Source organism: Gouania willdenowi, chromosome 24 (assembly GCF_900634775.1).
Source record: "Gouania willdenowi chromosome 24, fGouWil2.1, whole genome shotgun sequence".
Classification (NCBI taxonomy): Eukaryota; Metazoa; Chordata; class Actinopteri; order Blenniiformes; family Gobiesocidae; genus Gouania; species Gouania willdenowi.
The window spans coordinates 24288177-24308193 of NC_041066.1; the positions used below are offsets into that span (position 1 = coordinate 24288177).

Genomic DNA, 20017 nt, shown 5'->3' on the forward strand with positions numbered 1-20017 from the left:
CACACACACACACACACACACACACACACGATGCCCTGTGACTCGGTGCCTTATCGTGTCGGCCACGGTGACGGCTCCTTCAGTGGAGCTGTACTTGGGTTTGTTTGTGTTGGCGATGGCGATGGTGGGGGGGTGGATTGATGGTGGACTGTGATGTAATGTCATGTCTAAAAGTTGGCTCTGAAACACTCTCAAATCAAAACAGTAGATGTCAAAGAAAAACACATTGATGGTGTGTAATGGAAAGCCCTGAAAAGTCTTCACATAATGAGACGCACAGCTGCAGCGACCACATTAAACACTCATTATGTGAACGTGGGACATTCCTCCAATAAAAGCTCTCATACATGTAGATCTTAATGTCTTTTGAGTTAAATGGTGGCTATTCTGAGCATGTACTTTGGAACAAAAAGTGACTGCTGTGATGGAGTTAAGATGAGAATAGATGATATAAAAACAGGCTCTCCAATACGGGACGTCGATTGTAAAGTGGCACATGCTAAAATAAACAGCATGTAGCAACAAACCACGTTTACAAAACGTATGGGAATTTTTTTAATGCTACTTTTGACCAGATTTACAGCAATATTTGTGAAATTTGTGATTATTTTTTTCTCGTCAAAATATAATGTCAATGTTAAATCTAAATGTTAAATATTATATCTAAATGTTAAATTTATACATTACATTTAAATATAAATGTTAAATCTAAATATTAAATCTAAATCTACATGTTCAATCTAAATATTAGAAGTTAAGCGTAAATGTTAAATCTAAATCTAAATGGTGAATTTGCATATTAACTAAATATTAATTTATTTAGATTTGGATTTAACATTTAGATTTAATATTTAACATTTACAGGTGCTGGTCATAAAATTAAAACATCATGAAAAGGTTGATTTATTTCAATAATTCCATTCAAAAAGTGAAACTTCCATAATGTATACATTAATTTCACAGACTGACATATTTCATGTGTTTATTTCTTTTAATGTTGATGATTATAACTGACAACTAATGAAAACCCCAAATTGGGTAAATCAGAAAATTTGAATATTGTGGAGAGGTTCAATATTGACGACACCTGGTTGGATTGTGAAACAAAACCCATTTAAAAATGTGGAGGAGATTCACAAAGAGTGACTGTAGCTGGAGTCAGAGCTTCAAGAACCACCACGTACAGACGTATGTAAGACATGGTTTCAGATGTCACATTCCTGGTGTCAAGACACTGAACTAGAGACAGCATCAGAAGCGTCTCGTCTGGGCTAAAGACAAAAAGGACTGGACTGCTGCTGAGTGGTCCAAAGTGATGTTCTCTGATCAAAGGACATTTAGCATGTTCTTTGGAGATCAAGGTCCCAGAGTCTGGAGGAAGAGAGGAGAGGAACAGAATCCACATTGCTTGAGGTGGAGTGTAAAGTTTCCACAGTCAGTGATGGTTTGGGGTGCCATGTCATGTGCTGGTGTTGGTCCACTGTGGTTCCTTAGGTCCAAGGTCAACGCAGACGTCTACCAGAAAGTTTTAGAGCACTTCATGCTTCCTGCTGCTGACCAACTTTATGGAGATGCACATTTCATTTTCCAACAGGACCTAACACCTGCACACAGTGCTAAAGCTACCAGTACCTGGTTTAAGGACCATGGTATCCCTGTTCTTGATTGGTCAGCAAACTGGCCTGACCTTCACCCCATAGAACATCTATGAGGTATTGTGAAGAAGAAGATGTGAGACACCAGACCCAACAATGCAGAAGAGCTGAAGGTCACTATCAGAACATAACACCTGATCAGTACCACAGACTGATCCACTCCATGCCACGCCCATTGCTACAGTAATTCAGACAAAACCAACTAAGTATTGAGTACATCTTCATACTTTTCAGTTGGACAACATTTCTATAAATCTTTTTTGTATCGGTCTTAAGTAATATTCTAATTTTCTGAGAAACTGAATTGGGGATTTTCATTAGTTGTCAGTTATAATTATCAACATTAAAAGAAATAAACCAGTGTCTGTGAAATGAATGAATATAATATACAAGTTTCACTTTTTGAATGGAATTACTGAAATAAATCAACTTTTTCATGATATTCTAATTTTATGACCAGCACCTGTATATTTAACATTTAGATTTAATATTTAACATTTAGATTTAACATTTAGATTTTGATTTAACATTTAGATTTTGATTTAACATTTAGATTTTGATTTAACATTTAGATTTTCAGCTCCAAATGGGACAGTTGGATTTTTGCCCCCTTATGATGTCATAAGGTGGAGACTCCTCCTCCTGACAATCCTGGCTCCTCCTACCCTATAAGAACATGAGCTCCTCCCTCTCAAACTACCTCACAGGTAAAACAAACATAGCGACATCAGGTTGATATTACAGTAAATATCTTTACGCTCAGTTTATAGATAATCCAGTTTATTGATAAACTAAAGAGCGCTCACAATCAGTTCCATTTTTAGTAGCCGTTATATCACCTTTATGGGATGATCTGATGTGTTTGTGACCCAATGCGACGCAGCGATTGGACAAAATAATGGACTATCGTCTTAAATGAACGATTCCTGTGGTCAGTAGTGGAGAAAGAAGACTGTTAATGATTTACTGCTGCTGTGATAAACACAAACAACAAAGCAACACCTGAAGTAGCGTGTGTGTTTACACCCACTTATGCATATGCATGAAAAAAACAGCCTGTTTTTAGGAGCGTGCTGAAAGTGACTTTTCAAAGGGCTAAAACTCCAGAAAACAGGCAAGTTAACCTAAAATGCTACAGTATGTAGTTGTGGTTCTTAGAACAAATGGAGATGGGTGAAAACTAGTATAATACTGGACATTTAAACTCAAACTGGCCCCTGAACTAAAATGACTTTGACACCCCTGGTTTAAAGGCTTTGCTCAAAGGAACTCACAGAACCAACATCCTGGCACTTTCACTAACACGTCTCAGTTCTCCTACGTTTTCAGATCCAAGAGTTTTTATGCACAGGCTTGGTTCTAACCCCGAGGCCACCGGTGCCCTCATACCTGACATAGTGAACATGCTTTTGGACCGAGGGAGGAAACTGGAGTTTCAGGAGAAATGCACACACACACACACACACACACGCACGTACTCAGGAGGCCAGGAGAGATTTCAGCGTTAGAGCCAGCGTTACAAGCCAGCCCTCAGATCACATTTCTTTCTGATTTCAGGAACTTGAACTCATAATTTACAAGAACTCGATGTTACCAAGTCCTCATACAGTTTAAACCCACTCTATGCACAGGCTCCAAACTATTTCAAATGTTTCCTTTGAGCTGCAAAACATGATCTTACAAGGACACTGTGAGGGAAGCTTGTTTAACAACCAACCCACAAAAAGTATCATTTTTAACACTAAATGTTGCTATTTGGGCCGTTGTTTGTAACATTTAAAGTAAATTACAACTAGCATTATGAAAGACTCAGGCGGGGGTACACCTCGGGACAGAACGCCAGTCCATCGCATCGCTAACGGAAAAAAATAATCACTCACACTTCCATTCACATCCACTACAGGAAAACTACAGACTCTAATCAACCTAAAACACAGGAAGAACATGCAAACTCCCCAGTGTGATAACCTGAGGGTCCACGTCGGGGCTTCAACCCAGGAATATAAAGACTCATTAAACACAAGACGTGACGTTAAATCATCCTTTGTGCCAAAAGATGGTAGTCAACATGAGGTTTACCATATGAGAGTGACCTGGGAGCTGTGTCTCAGATATGTTAAGGATGTACATTTGGAACGCATCATCACTAGTGTTCCAGGGGGTGTTTCAGCCTTTTTCACACTAGACACCCTCATCAAAGGTGGTCAGCTACAGGGCGATCAAGCCTAACTGTTTCCCACTCTCTCCTATCTGCAGCTTTAGGCCACCTCACACACTGTGTCTGGTCTTTTTCTCCCTAGGAAGTGACATGTGTGCTGATGCTCTGCGGACCGTGTTTATGTTCCCATCGCTGTGCTTCAATCGACTAATTTGATTGGTTGCTTCGTAAGAAGTACTGGCCAATGTGATTCTCTTGCCTCTGCTCTCTCAAACATCCTCTCTTTTCTTGGTGGATTCTCAGTGTTGTTATTTTTTTCCCAGCTATATATATTTTTCCCATATATGTGTTTATCAGTCGTACCTTTAGGCCCGGCAGGTCCGATGTCTCCTTTTTCTCCCTGAACGCCGTCAGCGCCGATAGAACCTTTAATTCCACGAGTGCCTTGGAGGCCCTTTTCACCAGTGAAACCTGAAACACAACAACCATCAGAGACCACAACAACAACAACATCATGAACAACAAAGTGTGTTATGTAAGCCAACAAATAACGACATCAAATGTTGAAGAGTAAAGAACATTTTACACTTGTGAATGAACGTGCACCATGTTTAATAATCAGAAATAAACCGAAGCTGCATTAAAAACCAAACATTGTGTTGCCAGGTTTAATTCCAGCAAGTTCATGTCATCTTCTTTTTGAATAATATGTTAAGGTTTTATTTTATTCAGACAACTTTTTTCAGGAAATTTACTTTGGTATCAGACATATTTCAACAGTCAACTGGCAGTCTTCCTCAGAGGCTTCTGGTGATTGCTTTGATGTGTCCATTTCTGGACGTGGCCAACTTGACAGTTCTGTTAGGCTGACCATGGTCTCTGAAGAAGAGAGTCCCAGGTGTAAATGTTCCCTCATCCCTGTTGAAGTTTACGTCAAAGCAATTTGCAGATGCCTCTGAGGAAGAGTGGCAGTTGACAGTCGAAACACGTCAGGAGTTAAAAGCAAATTTCCTGAAAAAAGTTGTCTGAATAAAATAAAACCTTAACATAGTTGCCAGGTTTGGTGGTTTTCCTGTGTTTTTAGTTTCATATTGAAGTTATCAAAGTATTTTTTTACAGCAATATTTGTGAAATTTGTGAAATTTTGTCTTGTAAAAATATAATGTCAATGTTAAATGTAAATGTTAGATTTAAATTTAAATGCTAAATATTAAATATAAATATAAATGTTGAATCTAAATCTAAATGTTAAATCTAAATATTAAATATAAATCTAAATGTTAAATCCAAATTCATAGGTAAAACTAAACATTTAGCTAATATGGAAATCCACCAGAATGAGCATATATTTTGGTAGTTCCGGTGAATTTGCAAATTAGTCAAATATTCATGACATTGAGATTTAACATTTCGATTTAACTTTTTTTTTCACAGCTGTTATCTTTGTACAGTGATGATAACTGGGTGTTTTTCAGGTGACTTTTCAGTGGATGTATGTGGAAACACTGGACACATTTTAGTTTAGTCTCACCTCTCAAACCAGTCAAACCAGGAATCCCAGGAGCACCCAGTTGCCCAGTGTCGCCCTTCTCTCCTTTTGGCCCTGGAGGTCCTGCGTAGAGAAAGGTGAAGAATCAGAGTCAGTCGGCTTCATCTTCCATTGATAGAAACTGTTGTTCAGTTTTTTTCGTCTGTCGGTCGTTATCCGTCACCTAAGAAACAACAAATTAGGAAATCAGGAAGTTTACTTCAATCTCCTGACATGTTTAAGCTGTCAGTCTTCCTCAGAGTCTTCTGTGGATCGCTTTGATGTGGAGGAGATCAAAGTAAATTTCCTGAAAAAAGTTGTGTGAATAAAATAAACCATAGGCCGAGTTTGATATTCTTGCCGGGTGGGGAAGAATCATTAGCATTAGCATTAGTATAGTATTAACATTGGCATTAGCTAGTATTCACATTAGCCTAGCATTAACCTAACATTGCATCAACCTAGTATTAGCTAAGCAATGACCTAGCAATAGCTTAACATCAGTAAAAAGGTGAAAAAAGGTTGAAATGGGTTGAAAAAGTTATATACAGCATAGACCGTCTCGAGATTCGCACCAACCACAATGTGTGTAACATATACAGTAATGTAAAAATTATATGTAACATAATTGATAACGTTGTTGACGACAAAAATTTGCATCGACGCGTCGTTTAATGGTGTAAAGTCATGATAAAATCAGGCCGATGGCTGCAAAAGAAAAACCAACCTAAAGTGTTAAAAGTCTGGGATCATTTCACTGATAACTTATACTACACACCTGAGGTAGAACCAATATCTGTGACGTGAAACTAACACAGTAATATGTTAGAACCAAAGCAGCAGAAAACTCTCAATAACGTAGCCTTTAAAGGAAGAAAACGGTCACATGACTCGAGCGACAAAAAAATAACTCGTATTTTTAAAAGAACAACAAATTAATTCATATATATTATGTACAGTCTAAAATTATATAAAAATGATTACAAAAAGAAGACAAAATGAACTTTCTGGAGATATAATTTGTGTTGATAAAAGCATATCAGTGCTGCACTAGTTTTTTTGCGAGCGGCGTCTTACTGTCGCGCCTTCAGCGAAGTTGGATGAAATAATTTGGACGTTAGAAATGGAACAGATCTTAAAAATCATGGTGTTTGTGTTGATTTATGTATTAGTTTAACCTGGAGGCCAACTTTCCAAACCAACTTTGAGGAAAAAAAAGACATTAATGCAAGTTTTTCTTTGCTTTTCTTTTTTTTCACTGCTTGTTGGACCTCCTATTACGACAGATGCACAGACTGAACCAATTACTGTTTGAAGTGAAAACATGTGACCTTCTTTTACTCATGATACTCCGATCATTTCCAACTCCGTCCACCAGCCATTCCCTACACTTATTCATCATGTTCAGGGTTGCAAAGGTGCTGGAGACGTTCCCAGTTTACTCAGATTACTAAACTGGGCACACCCTGGACAAATTGGCATTTTGTGACATGAACGCACAAGTTTAATTCAGTAACTGTGTATGATACACAAGATGATTTCAGAAACACACAAGACAACTACACAAATACAAAAATGACTTCAAAAACATACAAAAGACAACAAGAAGTCACAAAATGACAAAGAAATACACAAAAGACTTGCAAAAATATTCAAAACAACAAAAATACACAAAATGACTCCAATAACACACAAGACAACAACAAAAATACCAAAAAATGACTTTAAAATAATACAAAAACGACAACAAAAATAATTAAAATGACAGAGATATACACAATATGATTCTAAAAACAAACCAAACAACAGAATTAAACAAAATGACTCCAAAAACACACACAAAAACTACAAAAATTCTGAAAATGACATAAAATTACAGGAACTACGTAAAATGACTGTAAAATCAGACAAAACACAAAAAGGGAGATAATTACACAAAATGATCCAAAAAAAAAAACACAGCAGAAAACTTTAAAAAAAATACTAAACATGACTTTAAACTAAAATCATACAAAAACAACAAAATCACAAGAAGTTCAGTTAAAGTGCACGATTTTAGAGAACAGGAGGAAACCACACGCACACACACACACACACACACACACACACACACACACACACACACACACACACACACACACTAAAAGTGGGTCTTCCAACTCCTCGGTCTATGAACGCAGTCCAAACGTTTGTTGTGCTTGGATTACTCTAGAGAGAGCGAGTGGGAAAAAAAAAGATAAATAGTTGTTGAAAGGGAGCGGGATGGACGGAGGGGCTCTCCACAATGGGAACCACATGTTTAGAACAGAGACCACAACACGGCCAGTGAACGCAGCTCCAGTTCAGAACCTTCCTGGGTTTCATTCAAGTGTTTCTGATGCAGATGTGGATCTGCTTTTTGAACCCAAAGTGTTTGACACGCGCAAAAGTGTGGATTCTCCTCGTTGTGATTTGTTTAAATATGTGTATGACGTGCTCTTTTTTAGCACAGTAACAAACTTTGATTTCCTTAATGAAGGTGTATCTTATGTTAGCTAAACTGGGAAACTCAGGAAAATGTTTACCCACTGAAACATGAAGTGTGTATTGTCTAATTTGATTTAAAAACAACTTTCTAGTTCTGCTAGTTTTTTTCCTTAATGCAGGTTGGATTTACAATTTTCAGCACTTTTCCTTTTCACTCCGTTACCGTCAACCGTATCCATGGAAACAGCTTTTTAATATACATTTTTAAAAAGGCAATGAAGTACTTTAGGCGTTAGAACAGGAACCGTTGAGTTGTAGCTCAGTGTGAGATGGCTGTGATCACTGGTCCTTTTGAAGCCATTTTAACTGTGACTGTTATCCAGGGACAGATCAACAAACAGTATGTTATTAAAAATATGTAACCTGTTGCTACGACGATTGGGTACCGAAACGCGGTTCTGACGTAAACGGTAGTAACCAGACCGAATAAGAAGGAACATTTCGGTGCCCCGCCCACCATCGGTTGTTGATCATGACGTCAGTGCTGCTACTCAGCAGATTCAGCAGACCTGTTGCTTATAACTGATAGCGAGAGGATCAAAGACCACATGGAGTTTACTTAAAAGCTGAACACGTTAGCAACAGCAGTAGCACCACCCCCCACAGACAAACTGAAGTGAGTCCCGTGTGACGCACATCATCACAGATGATGACTCAGCAGTCATAGCAAACACCGTTACCATTCAACATGTGACAACAACATATGAACTATGTCTACACTCAGTGTCCGCTGACTCTCTGTTTAATGTTGAGCTCATAACAAGTCGTGTTTGTAAACAAAATGTTAAACTTAAGCTTTAACACCAGATTTAAAAAGCACAGTTTAGTATTTAAACAGGAACACAACAGATTAGCTACAGTAGCTCAGGGGTTTACTGCAACCTGTGGCTCAGGAGCCACATGTGGCTCTTTGGCTCTTTGGCTCCCTATAGCTTTAAAAAACATATTGAAATAAAGAGTTTTTTTTTTTTCTAAACTTAAAAGTTACTTTTTCCAGTAACTCATTACTTTTTGGTGTAAGTAATCAAAATAATAACTGAGTTACTTTGTGAATGAACTGGCTGTGTAATTAGTTAGGTTTTATCAGTAACTAGCGGAACGCTGGTGTCCACTCCACTCCGTTACCACAAAAACAAAAGACCTTCATCGTCCCATGTGACGAAATTATAGTTTGGTTTTTATTAGTCGACAAAAATATGAACATGTTTTGATGTCATTTTCATAGTCTTCACAGTAATAGTCTAGTTATTGTCACCAAAGACAATAAAACATGGTGACGGTGGCGTTACTGTGTCTGACGTATTTCTCCGTTTCCACACATTCCCTACGCCAGGGGTTCTCAACCTTGGGGTTGGGGTCGCAAGACACTTGGAGGGGGTCGTTAGATACCTTCAAGAAACTAAGAATATTTTTTGAACAATTCAAGCACATTTTTTTAACAGTTTTTCTGCATTTACACCAAACTCATCATATTTTAACCTATTTTCATCACTTTTTCTTGCCATATTTTTGCTCCTTTTAATGGCTTTTTTCTCCATTACTCCCATTTCTGACACTTCTACGTCACATTTCAATGACTTTTCTGCACATTCTTTCTACTTATAAACCATTTCCACCTAATGTCACATATGTTGACCCATTATTGTCACTTTTAACCTATTCTTACCATATTTTATGCCTATTTTGGCCAATTTAATCACATTCACAATTTCCCAGTTGAAACTAATTGTTCCTACTTTTTAAATGACATTACCCAACCCTGTGTCCTCTTTTATGTATGCATGTGTAAACCTAAATGAACACGAGGGAATGAGACAGGTGTTTCCATGTGATAATAAAGTACCTGTCACAGGAGTAATGAGTGTTTGTCAGACTGATCCATGACCAAAGTAATCCTTCATTGCACTTCTAAATTAGCTGTGTGATTACCTCTATTGAATAGGTTTTAAGTAGCGTTTCAGTGCAGAAGAAAACCTTAATTACCTGGAGGTAAACAGACGCTCAATTACGTTCCCTCTTTCTTTTTTTTTTTTAGAAAATGTTCCATGCAGCTGCTAGCTTGATAAGAGTTACAGTAAATGTAGTTTTTAACCACATGATTGCCTTCATGTGCTGCTTGTTTGCATCTCGTCGCCATAAAATCAGGGGAAATGGACCCTCTTTCCTCCTCTCATCCACAACGTCTTCAAGTCATGTGGAACTAAGTGTTCGTCTGATGTTTCTACCAGAGAAAAGAAAACGCTCTTTTCCTTATTTTCACCTTTGCATTTGACCAATGTCGAAAGCTCAGCAAAGTGGGTACCAATGGGTTAAGACCCTCTGTTTAATAGCCCCCAAAACAAATACACAAAATGACTTGCAGAAATATACAAAACAACAGAAATACACAGCATGAGTCCAGAAACACACAAGATGACTACAAAAATACAGAAAATGACAGAGAAATCCCAAAAATGACTCAAAAACAATACAAAAAGAACAACAAAAACACATAAAATGACAGAGAAATACACAAAATGATCCAAAAGACATACAAAACAACAAAAAGAAGACATAAAATGACTGAGAAATACATAAAATGACTAAAATCATACAAAAATAACAACAAAAAGAGAAAAAGGCATAGAAATACACAAAATGACTACAAACACACACAATAAAAGTACAAAAAATACTGAAAATGACTTTAAAAATCATACAAAAATGCACAAGATCACTACAGAAACACACAACACATTTACAAAAAATGATCTATAATCATGCAAAAACGACAACACATAAAAAGGCAGATAAATACACTAAATGACTCTGAACACAGACAAGAAAACTACAAAAATACTAAAAATGACCAAAGCTACAATAAGAAAACACAAAATGACAGAGAAATACACAAAATTACTCCAAAAACCTAAAAAAAATACACAAAATGACAAAAAAATATAACAAAACAACAAAAAACACAAGTTGCCCATCTCTGTTACGCAGTAACGTGTGTGTGTGTGTGTGTGTGTGTGTGTGTGTGCCCTGATCACACTGTTGTGTTTAGAGCAACAGAAACTAAGCAGCTAATCCATTCTCCATATTTATGTTGTGTTTTAGCTTTTGATTTATTAATGTTTCTCTCTAATCCAGCACAGCTGCACCTCATGTGCAGAACGTCCTGGACCCCAGGCCTAGTTTATTTAAAGATGCTGGAACCTCTGATGGGAAGATGACGTTGACGTAATCGATTTAATCGGTGATTTGTGATGACGTTTTCCAGGCAGCGAGTTTAGAATCGCTTAATGTGATTTGGAAATATCAGAAAAGAAAAGAAATGAACAAAGGGGAGGGAGCTGCAGCACAGGTGCACAAATAAACTGTTCTCATGTTGCTGCTTTAAAGCTGTGGTTCTCAACCTTTTCAGCCCACGACCCCCAAAATAAAGGACACAGAACTGTCATGTGGAGACAGGACCATCTATAAGGGGAAACCAAAAATGGTTAAAAGTTGCTAATTAGAGTAGGCAAAAAACGGAGAGAAAAAGTGGTAAAAATGATTCAAGGTGTAACAAAAAGTAGGAATAATTAGTTTAAACTGGCAAATAATGGGCATGACAAATTGTGAATGTGGTTAAATTGGGGAAAAAAGCATGAAATATGGTGAAAAGAGGTTAAAAGTGACAATGATGGGTCAACATATGTGACATTAGGTGGAAAAGTGATGGAAAAGGTTCATAAGTGCCGGAAATGTCCTGAAAGTTGAAAAAATGTGCAGAAAAGGCATTGAAATTTGATGGTAAAGTGTCAGAAATGTTTGTAATGTAGCAAAAATACAAAAAAACTATCAAAAATATGGCAAGAAAAAGTGAGGAAAACAGGTTAAAACATGGAAAATTTGATGTAGTTGCAAAAAAAGGGTAAAAATAAGCAAAAATTGGCTCAAATTGTAAAAAAATACATAGTTTTAGTTTGTTGAAGGCATCTGGCGACCCTCCTCCCAGTGCCTCTCATGTGTCGAGTCTTGTATATTCACTGTTGAGGTAAAGATTTGAGAAATTTCAATAACTGTGCTGTATGTTCACTTAGCGCTGTGGTTTCTAAATGCACTATATGGTTAGAGAACGTATTTATTTTATGAGCGGCAGTAAAACAAACTCTTCATCATCCCTGTAAAGACCAAAAGCCTTATAGGGGATGATTGCATAAGTGCTTTTACTGTGTTTTTGTTCCCATCCGTCTCAATTTTCCACTAAAACAAACTTTATTTTACTCATAACAAACGATATTTGATAAGTCTTATGTCTCTAATTTGAAATATGTGCGTGTTGAAGGAGAATGAAGCTCAAACGATGACTTTAGACAACCTAAAAAGGTATTAAACAGGTTTTCTTCCTTTTATGATTCACAGATCAACTGATCTCTTATTATAACAGAATTACTCTTTGTATTTCTGCTCTATATTTCAGTGCTTAGTTAGAATAGAAAAATAGAAAATTGCCAAAAGTGCCAAAAAAAAGCTTTATTTTTTTTCTGTAATCAATAAATCGCAATTAACGTGATAAAGTCCCAGCACTAAAATGCTTATATTAAATTGATTTGTTTGCAAATTCCCTTTCCAATATTTTGTCCATCCAGATTACATATTCATCTGCCAACGTTATTTTTTTTTTATTTTTGTTCGTAGATCAGCTGCAACATGCTGTCTTTATGTACGCAATCAGGCCCTTTGTATTGAACGTGAATGCATCAATAGGGTTCCATAAATGAAGTTGTGCTTTGCTTACAGGCCTGGAGTAATCAGCACCAGTTGATTTCCTCATTTGGATTGTGGTGCATCAGTTCATACCCCAGGCGTATGAAAACACCATGACATCATCGTCAACGAGGCCAAAACAACAGTCCAATGTTGTCTTATTGAATTTACAGATCAAACACAGCGAAGGGCAACTTTAAGCAACAACATCAATGCCCGTATTGATGTTATTGAGGTTTAGAAAGTGTTAGAAAGCCACATGTCTGTTCACATTTAGTCAACAACTTAATATTGGGTATATGGGTTTTCCCCATTGCTAGCACGTTGCGGTCAAATACAGGACATAAAATAGAACCTTTGTATCACTCATCACGAGGACGGTTGATGGAGGAGATAAAGGGAAACAAGGAGGAGGAGCACAAGGTAAACATTTAGATATTAAGGCTTTTCTCGACTACAGTAACAACAAACAATGTATGAGCTTAAGCTACAGCATCAGAAAACGTGTCTAAATTTAACCCACAATCGTTTCCAGACATCCCACCCACATGTGAAGCATGTGAAGCAATGCTATCAATCAGCTCGGTTTAGCATTACGTCACGCACCTATTCTCATCGTAACCGGCCACAGAAGTCGTTGCTAATCAGGTCAACGAGGACTGGAGGAAGAACATGGCTCCATATTCCCACAGCGACTCATTGTCAGGGCTGAACTGAAAATGTTCTCTATGTTCTGTCACTGTGAGAGCTTTGACCTTACAGAACGTTCACATGGAGTACAAACGCTCCATGGATTTGATTAGCGTGCATGGCACAGTCTCATCAGCAGCTTCAAGGCAAAAAGACAAAGAGCCAGAGTTGGACTGAAGTGAAGCAGACGTTAGGTGGGACTGAGCTCATGATCCAGAAACCAAACACCAAGATTAACCATGCACGGATGGTTCTGGACTCACTTTGGATCATTAGTATTCGCTGGTAGTTGTCCTTAGTTTTTAGTTACTGATAGATACAGTATATTAGGCTATAGCCAAAATACTGTTAGCCTTTACCACAAATAATGGCCAATAAAGTGACACAGTGTTACTTCTGTAGCTGTAACGTGATCTAACTACACACAGAGCTACTCAGAGGTGGGAACAAGTCACAGCTTCTCAAGTCATGTTATTAAAGTCTCGAGTCCAAGTCTCACGTCAAGGCCATTTAAGTCTAGGTCTAGGGATTTCCAAGATTTTCATTTACAAAGTACATAATGTACCACAGCTATTTTACAGTTTATTCAACTGATGTAAATAATTAATTACTTGAACAGATCAAATCCAAGATTGGATCACGTGATCTAATCCAATTACGTAATTAGTGTTTTCTTTTGAAAAACTAGTTTTCAAAATTTGATCTAGTACGTTTTCCAGCATCTGATCTGATTACGTTTAGGGTTCAGAGGATAATTTAATCTGAATCTTTAGGTTTTGGTTGCTCAGTAATCTCAGCCTTATCTGACCTTCTAGAACCGTCAGGTTCTTCAGAGCCAGGGAGTGCTCCCAGTCCTTCAGACGGAGGTCCTCAGTGATGGTGTTCAGGATCTCCATCTCGTTCCTGAGCTGGGCCTCCGTGTGCACGTGGGTCACCCACAAACTGCTGGTGTCTTCTGTTATGTTGCTGATCTGGATCTGAGCACAGGAGGAAGGCGTATAAGAGTGCAATAGTCAATAAAAATACATATAATGACTCCAACAACACAATAAATAGCACACACTAATATTACTTCAAAATCTTACCAAATGGCAACAAAAACACACTAAGTTACTCCAACATTACACAAAACTACAATAAAAATACACAAAAGGACTTCAATAAAACACACTAATTGACCAAAAACACCAATATTTGTCCAAAACCTTATGAAATGGTAACAAAAACACACTACTTGACTCCAATAACAAACAAAACGACAACAAAAACACACAAAATGACAATAAAAATACACAAAATGACTCAGAAAACACACAAGAAACACGAATATTACTCCAAAATCTTACAAAATGGCAATAAAATCACACTGCATGACTCCAAGAAGAAAAAAAAGAAGAATAAAGAAAAATGAAAGGAAAAAAAAACAAAACAACCACATAAAAACCACAAACCCTTGTCCTGCTCTAATTGGTCATTATTCTAATTGTTGACATGAATGTTGATCATGTGACCCTGGATGAGATACAACCACTCTACCTGTAGGTCTTGTATCTTTAAGTGGTGGATGCTGATGTCATTGCTGAAGGTGTGATTGACGGCTCCCACGGTCCAGTTGACCTCGTCTAGTTTCTCCCTGAGGCCGCTCACCTGGCTGGAGGTGTCCCTGAGGAAAGCATGGCCCCGTGTCACCCTGGGGTGCTGGTGGTGGATGTGTCAGGGCTCCACGTTCAGTACCTGAGCAGGACGTCCTGGTCGCGGAGCCACCTGGAGGCTCGGGACACCTCCACAGTCAGGCCCGTCAGGTTCCTGCCGGCCGAGTTGCTCAGAGAAGACAACCTGTCGTCCAGCTGGACCAGGTACCCCTCAGACTGGAGGGAGTGTGACTGCATGCTCCTCAGCTCCACCTCCAGGCCCTGCATGGAACAGCAACATCACACAACACACCATATTATTTTACCATATAATTACAAAAATAAACTGGTCTTATGCATGCATGGTTTTTTTTTAGCCACTAAATCCCATAATAGCAGACATGGGCCATGATGTAATTTTGCGATTATGCAACAAAATAAATTAAAAAAATACATGAAAAGACATAACAATACACAAAGTAACTAAAGTGACACTGATATTACTCCAAATTCTTAGAAAATGGCCACAAAAAACACACTGAATGATTCCAATAACACACTTAACGACAATAAAAATACACAAAAAGACACCAAAAAACATAACAAAAAAATGGAAGAAAAAAGTACAAAACATACAAAAAATAGACAAACCCTTTGCTCTGTCCAGTATTAAGGCTCTAATTGGTCATTATTCTAGTTGTTGACATGAATGTTGATAATGTGAACATCAATCAGAAACGATCACATTTTTGTGTCCCTGTAGTGGATGATCTCAGGTTTAAACACTTTGTGACATTAGGACCACTCAACCCAACACTGGGCCTGGTTCTTCTACCTTGATGAGGATCTCCAGCTTCTGCAGCCAGTCGCTGTGGTTCTGGAACATGTTTTCCAGCTTCCAGATGTTCTCCAGCAGGTCAGCCTGAGTGGAGGTCTCTCCCTGGTGCTGCTGGGTCACCGTAGAGCGTTCCGACACGCGGGTCACGTTCTCCGTCAGAACCTCCTGCCGCTGTGACGACACCTGGGAACGTGAGACTGAGGACGGGAGGTCAGGGAGGAATGGAGACAAAAGAGTGTTGAGTTAGAAGAATCCTCAGCTGACACAAAAGTCCCTGAATCCACTTTGAATCACAATCAATCTGTGCTGTCAGTGGTGTAATGTGGAGCAGATGTGGATCCACTGGTTCTGATTACTGCTCTCAATCTTTTTATGGATGTTCTAACTTCCCATTGTGAAGCTGCTGTTAACTCAGGAAACTGTGCCTTCCTTTAAACTGATGTTGACCAGACCTTCTCTGAGCTGCACAGAAAATACAGTGAAGGTTTGTAGTGCACTAGTAGAGCATACTAGTAAAGCTAAATCATCTACTAGTAGTTCGAGTAAAACTTTCACTTTGTATTTTACGCCCTTTATTTGTAAAACAATATTTGTTAACTAGTACTCTCAAAATCTCATTAGTATTACTAGTGGCTGTAATAGCTGTAGAAAGTCGGGTAACACCATATTTGAAGTTTTATACCTAAGGGTGGGATCTAGTGCGGTTAGGTAGGGTTAGGGTTAAGGTTAGGCTAACAAAGGTTTAGGTTAGGCTAACAAAGGTTTAGGTTAGGCTAACAAAGGTTTAGGTTAGGCTAACAAAGGTTTAGGTTAGCGTAACGAAGGTTTAGGTTAGAGTAACAAAGGTTTAGGTTAGGGTAACAAAGGTTTAGGTTAGGGTAACAAAGGTTTAGGTTAGGGTAACAAAGGTTTAGGTTAGGGTAACAAAGGTTTAGGTTAGGGTAACACTTAATAACAGCCTTCATGCTAATGAGAGGTGTCAGGTCATAATAATGACAGCGTAATGTCAGCCTTTATGTATAATTTGTGATTAATTTGATAACAGTGACAACATATTGTTAAGCTTAATTTTGGAATACATGTACTCAATTTTGGTTTACTAGTGCACAAGAAGACTTTTATAGTGAAGCAAAATGTGTGACTATTACTACTAGTTAGCCTTGTTATGCTAATACAGGGGTGGGGAAAAGCTAATTCAGGCTTTCCATTGGCTTTCAAATGTATTACAACCAATCAGAGAGCTGGATTTGGTTCTAATCCTTCCTTCTTTAATTGCATGAGGTCGACTAGTGAATCTTTTGGCGACACTAGTACGGCTAGGCTAGTAGACTAAAAAAATCTACTTCTACAACTAGTGAGGTATTGTAAGAGTACTAGTTGTACTACTTACAATACATTACTAGCAGAATCAAAGATCTACTAGTACTACTAGTGACTAGTAAAGTCTACTCGAGCACTAGTAAAGTGTTTTAGTCTACTAGTAGTACTAGTGAAGCCAAAGATTCTCTAGTAGTACTAGTCGACCTCATGCAAACGAAGTAGGAGGGATTACAACCAACTCCTGCTCCCTGATTGGTTGCCAATGGCAAGCCTGAATGAACTTCCCTGCCCCCGTATTAGTATATGATGTTCACTAGTGACACATTTTGTTTCACTAGTAAAGTCTACTCACACAATAATAAACCTACATTGATTAATTATGGTTGATGTTTTTCCAAAGTGTTAAAAAAGCATGTGAAGAATAACTGCGACACTCAACGCTTATATAAAAATATAGCTTTAATATAACCACATCTATGTCGTAAAGAAGCTTTGCATCTTTGGTCTCTTATGATGAATGATTGAACTGAACACACGCTACATGTAAAATACACATTTAAGTGACAGATTTATTCAGTAGAAATATAAACACAGGCCACTGTCTGAATAAAAAGGGTTAAGGTTACATGTACATGCTGGATAACAGGAGTGCAACAACCCTAAGGAAGCATTTCTCATTTCACCTCCTCTACTTCATCATTTTCCCCTGAGCTGCAGTGGAAACGCACTCATCTTTCTTCTCACTTCTTCACTTCTTGTCTCCGTTTTCAAGCGTGTCCAATGAGGGAAAAAGTTCTTCAGTTTTATGTTCTGCTGAGAGCACGCCGTGTGGAGACAGAGCCAGAGATATTTTGAAAGCAGATCCTCGGCCTCGCACATGACGCCATATTTCACCAGAGCTCGGTGGGAAAACACACCATTAGAGGAAAAATAACTGCCCAGTGTTATTAATTCACAACAGACCAATGGACATTTGGACCATTCCAAGAAGTCACAGCAATACAAAAACAACAAAAACATCTGCTCATTGTGTGTGAAATTCTTTATTTCTAATGACGAGCAAAGCTAAATTAGCCCCGCCCCCTCCTGGGCAGAGAGTTTAATTTAATTGGAAAATGATGGTAATTCCAGCAAATTCATTTTGTATTTTTTTTCAATAATATGTTAAGGTTTAATTTATTCAGACACCTTTTTTTTTTTTTTTTTTTACTTTGATCTCCTGACATGTTTCGACTGTCAGTCTTCTTCAGAGGCATCTGCTGATTGCTTTAATATATGAATAAATGAACTTGCTGGAATTGTTACGCACAAGTCACATCAAAGCGATCAGCAGATGCCCCTGAGGAAGACTGAAGTATTTGACAAATAAATAAATGAGTAATTTCCTCGTAGCAGGGTTGGGATCAATTACATTTTTTAATTACAAATACATCTTTAATTTTCTATGTTCAATTACGATTATGGTGACGGCAATTTTTCCAATTACAACAAGCTGAAAGTCAATTACAATTACGTTATAATGAAATGAACAAATAACCCAATAAAACATTTAATTTCTCTTTGTTAGCTCTCTGTTAGCATCTCTTATGACAGGGTCGTGACCCCATGTGGGGTCGACTAGAAAAAAATGGGATCGCCTCAAATGTCTAATAATAAAAAATTTTTTAAAAAAAAGATTAAAAAATGTTTTTTAATTCCTGAAAATGTGAATTTTAAATTTGTTAAATGTTTAAAATTGTATTTATTTATTTTTATTTATCTATTTTGCACAGTTAAAAAAAACAATACATAGTATGACAAAAAATATTTAAGTATATATATATATATATATATATATATATATATATATATATATATATATATATATATATATATATATATATAGATATTACTTAAATATTTATTATTATTCTTTTACAAATGACCACACACACAATCTCAAACATTTGTATTATATACTTTACTTAACTAATATAAATATAGTTAAAATAAAATGCAAAATAAAAATATCTGAGTTATTATGTCATAATTGTTGTCAATTATCCATTAAACAATTACAATTTACCCCAACCCTGCCCCGTAGAGAATTTAAACAGAGGTTGAAGAATGGATGCACAGTGCGTGAAAAAATATAAATCAGTGCAGCTCTGAACCATGGGAAAGTCCTTTACACTAATTTCTTTTTCTATTTCTTACACAGCAGCAACGTTCACAACAGATTAGCAAAAAAAACATTCCCATCTCCACTGAGGAAGACACTTGATCCATGTGGGAAGCAGAGAGCAGGCCAGCTCAACAGGTGGACGTGGCTGTGTAATGTGAAAGAATCCCTCATTAGGGATCTATCTGTATCTGTCTAGGCTGCAGCTGAAGGAACGTTTCACTGTCAACATTACAGAATGTGTTGTACAACAGAAATCAGCTTATCTTGTTTAATATTTATGTGTTTTCTTGGACTGTTACATTATTGCATTAATTGCAATTAATTAATGACAGAAAAACAACGCACAAAAAAAAAATGAATACAGTTAATCGTCGAGTGCGGAACCGTTCTCATCACAGGAGTTCCCGGTATTCCCAATATAATGATGCACAGACCACAACACAAGAAACAGGAGAACCAGAACCAACATGTAGTAGCTAACACCTCAATGCTAAACATGTAGCAGCTAGCACCTCAATGCTAAACATGTAGCAGCTAGCAACTTAATGCTAAACATGTAGCAGCTAGCACCTCAATGCTAAACATGTAGCAGCTAGCACCTCAATGCTAAACATGTAACAGCTACCACCACAATGCTAACATGTAACAGCTACCACCACAATGCTAACATGTAGCAGCTAACACCTCAATGTTAACATGTAGTTGCTAGCAAATTAATGCTAACATGTAGCAGCTAGCAGGGACAATGGTCCTAGTGGAGCAGACAGTGTCTC

At 37.6% G+C, this 20017-nt stretch overlaps 1 protein-coding gene across 1 annotated transcript in view; it reads right to left on the bottom strand.

The window, feature by feature from the left end:
• The window catches only part of scara5 (scavenger receptor class A, member 5 (putative)), a 64275-nt gene that overhangs the window by 17278 nt on the left and 26980 nt on the right, over window positions 1-20017 (bottom strand). The window contains exons 4-9 of the mRNA XM_028439512.1: window positions 15758-15957; window positions 15026-15204; window positions 14828-14954; window positions 14100-14268; window positions 5345-5425; window positions 4177-4284 (exon numbers count right to left, since the gene is read on the bottom strand). Of these exons, the coding sequence (XP_028295313.1) occupies window positions 4177-4284; window positions 5345-5425; window positions 14100-14268; window positions 14828-14954; window positions 15026-15204; window positions 15758-15957 (864 nt within the window). The remainder of the gene's footprint in view (window positions 1-4176; window positions 4285-5344; window positions 5426-14099; window positions 14269-14827; window positions 14955-15025; window positions 15205-15757; window positions 15958-20017) is intronic.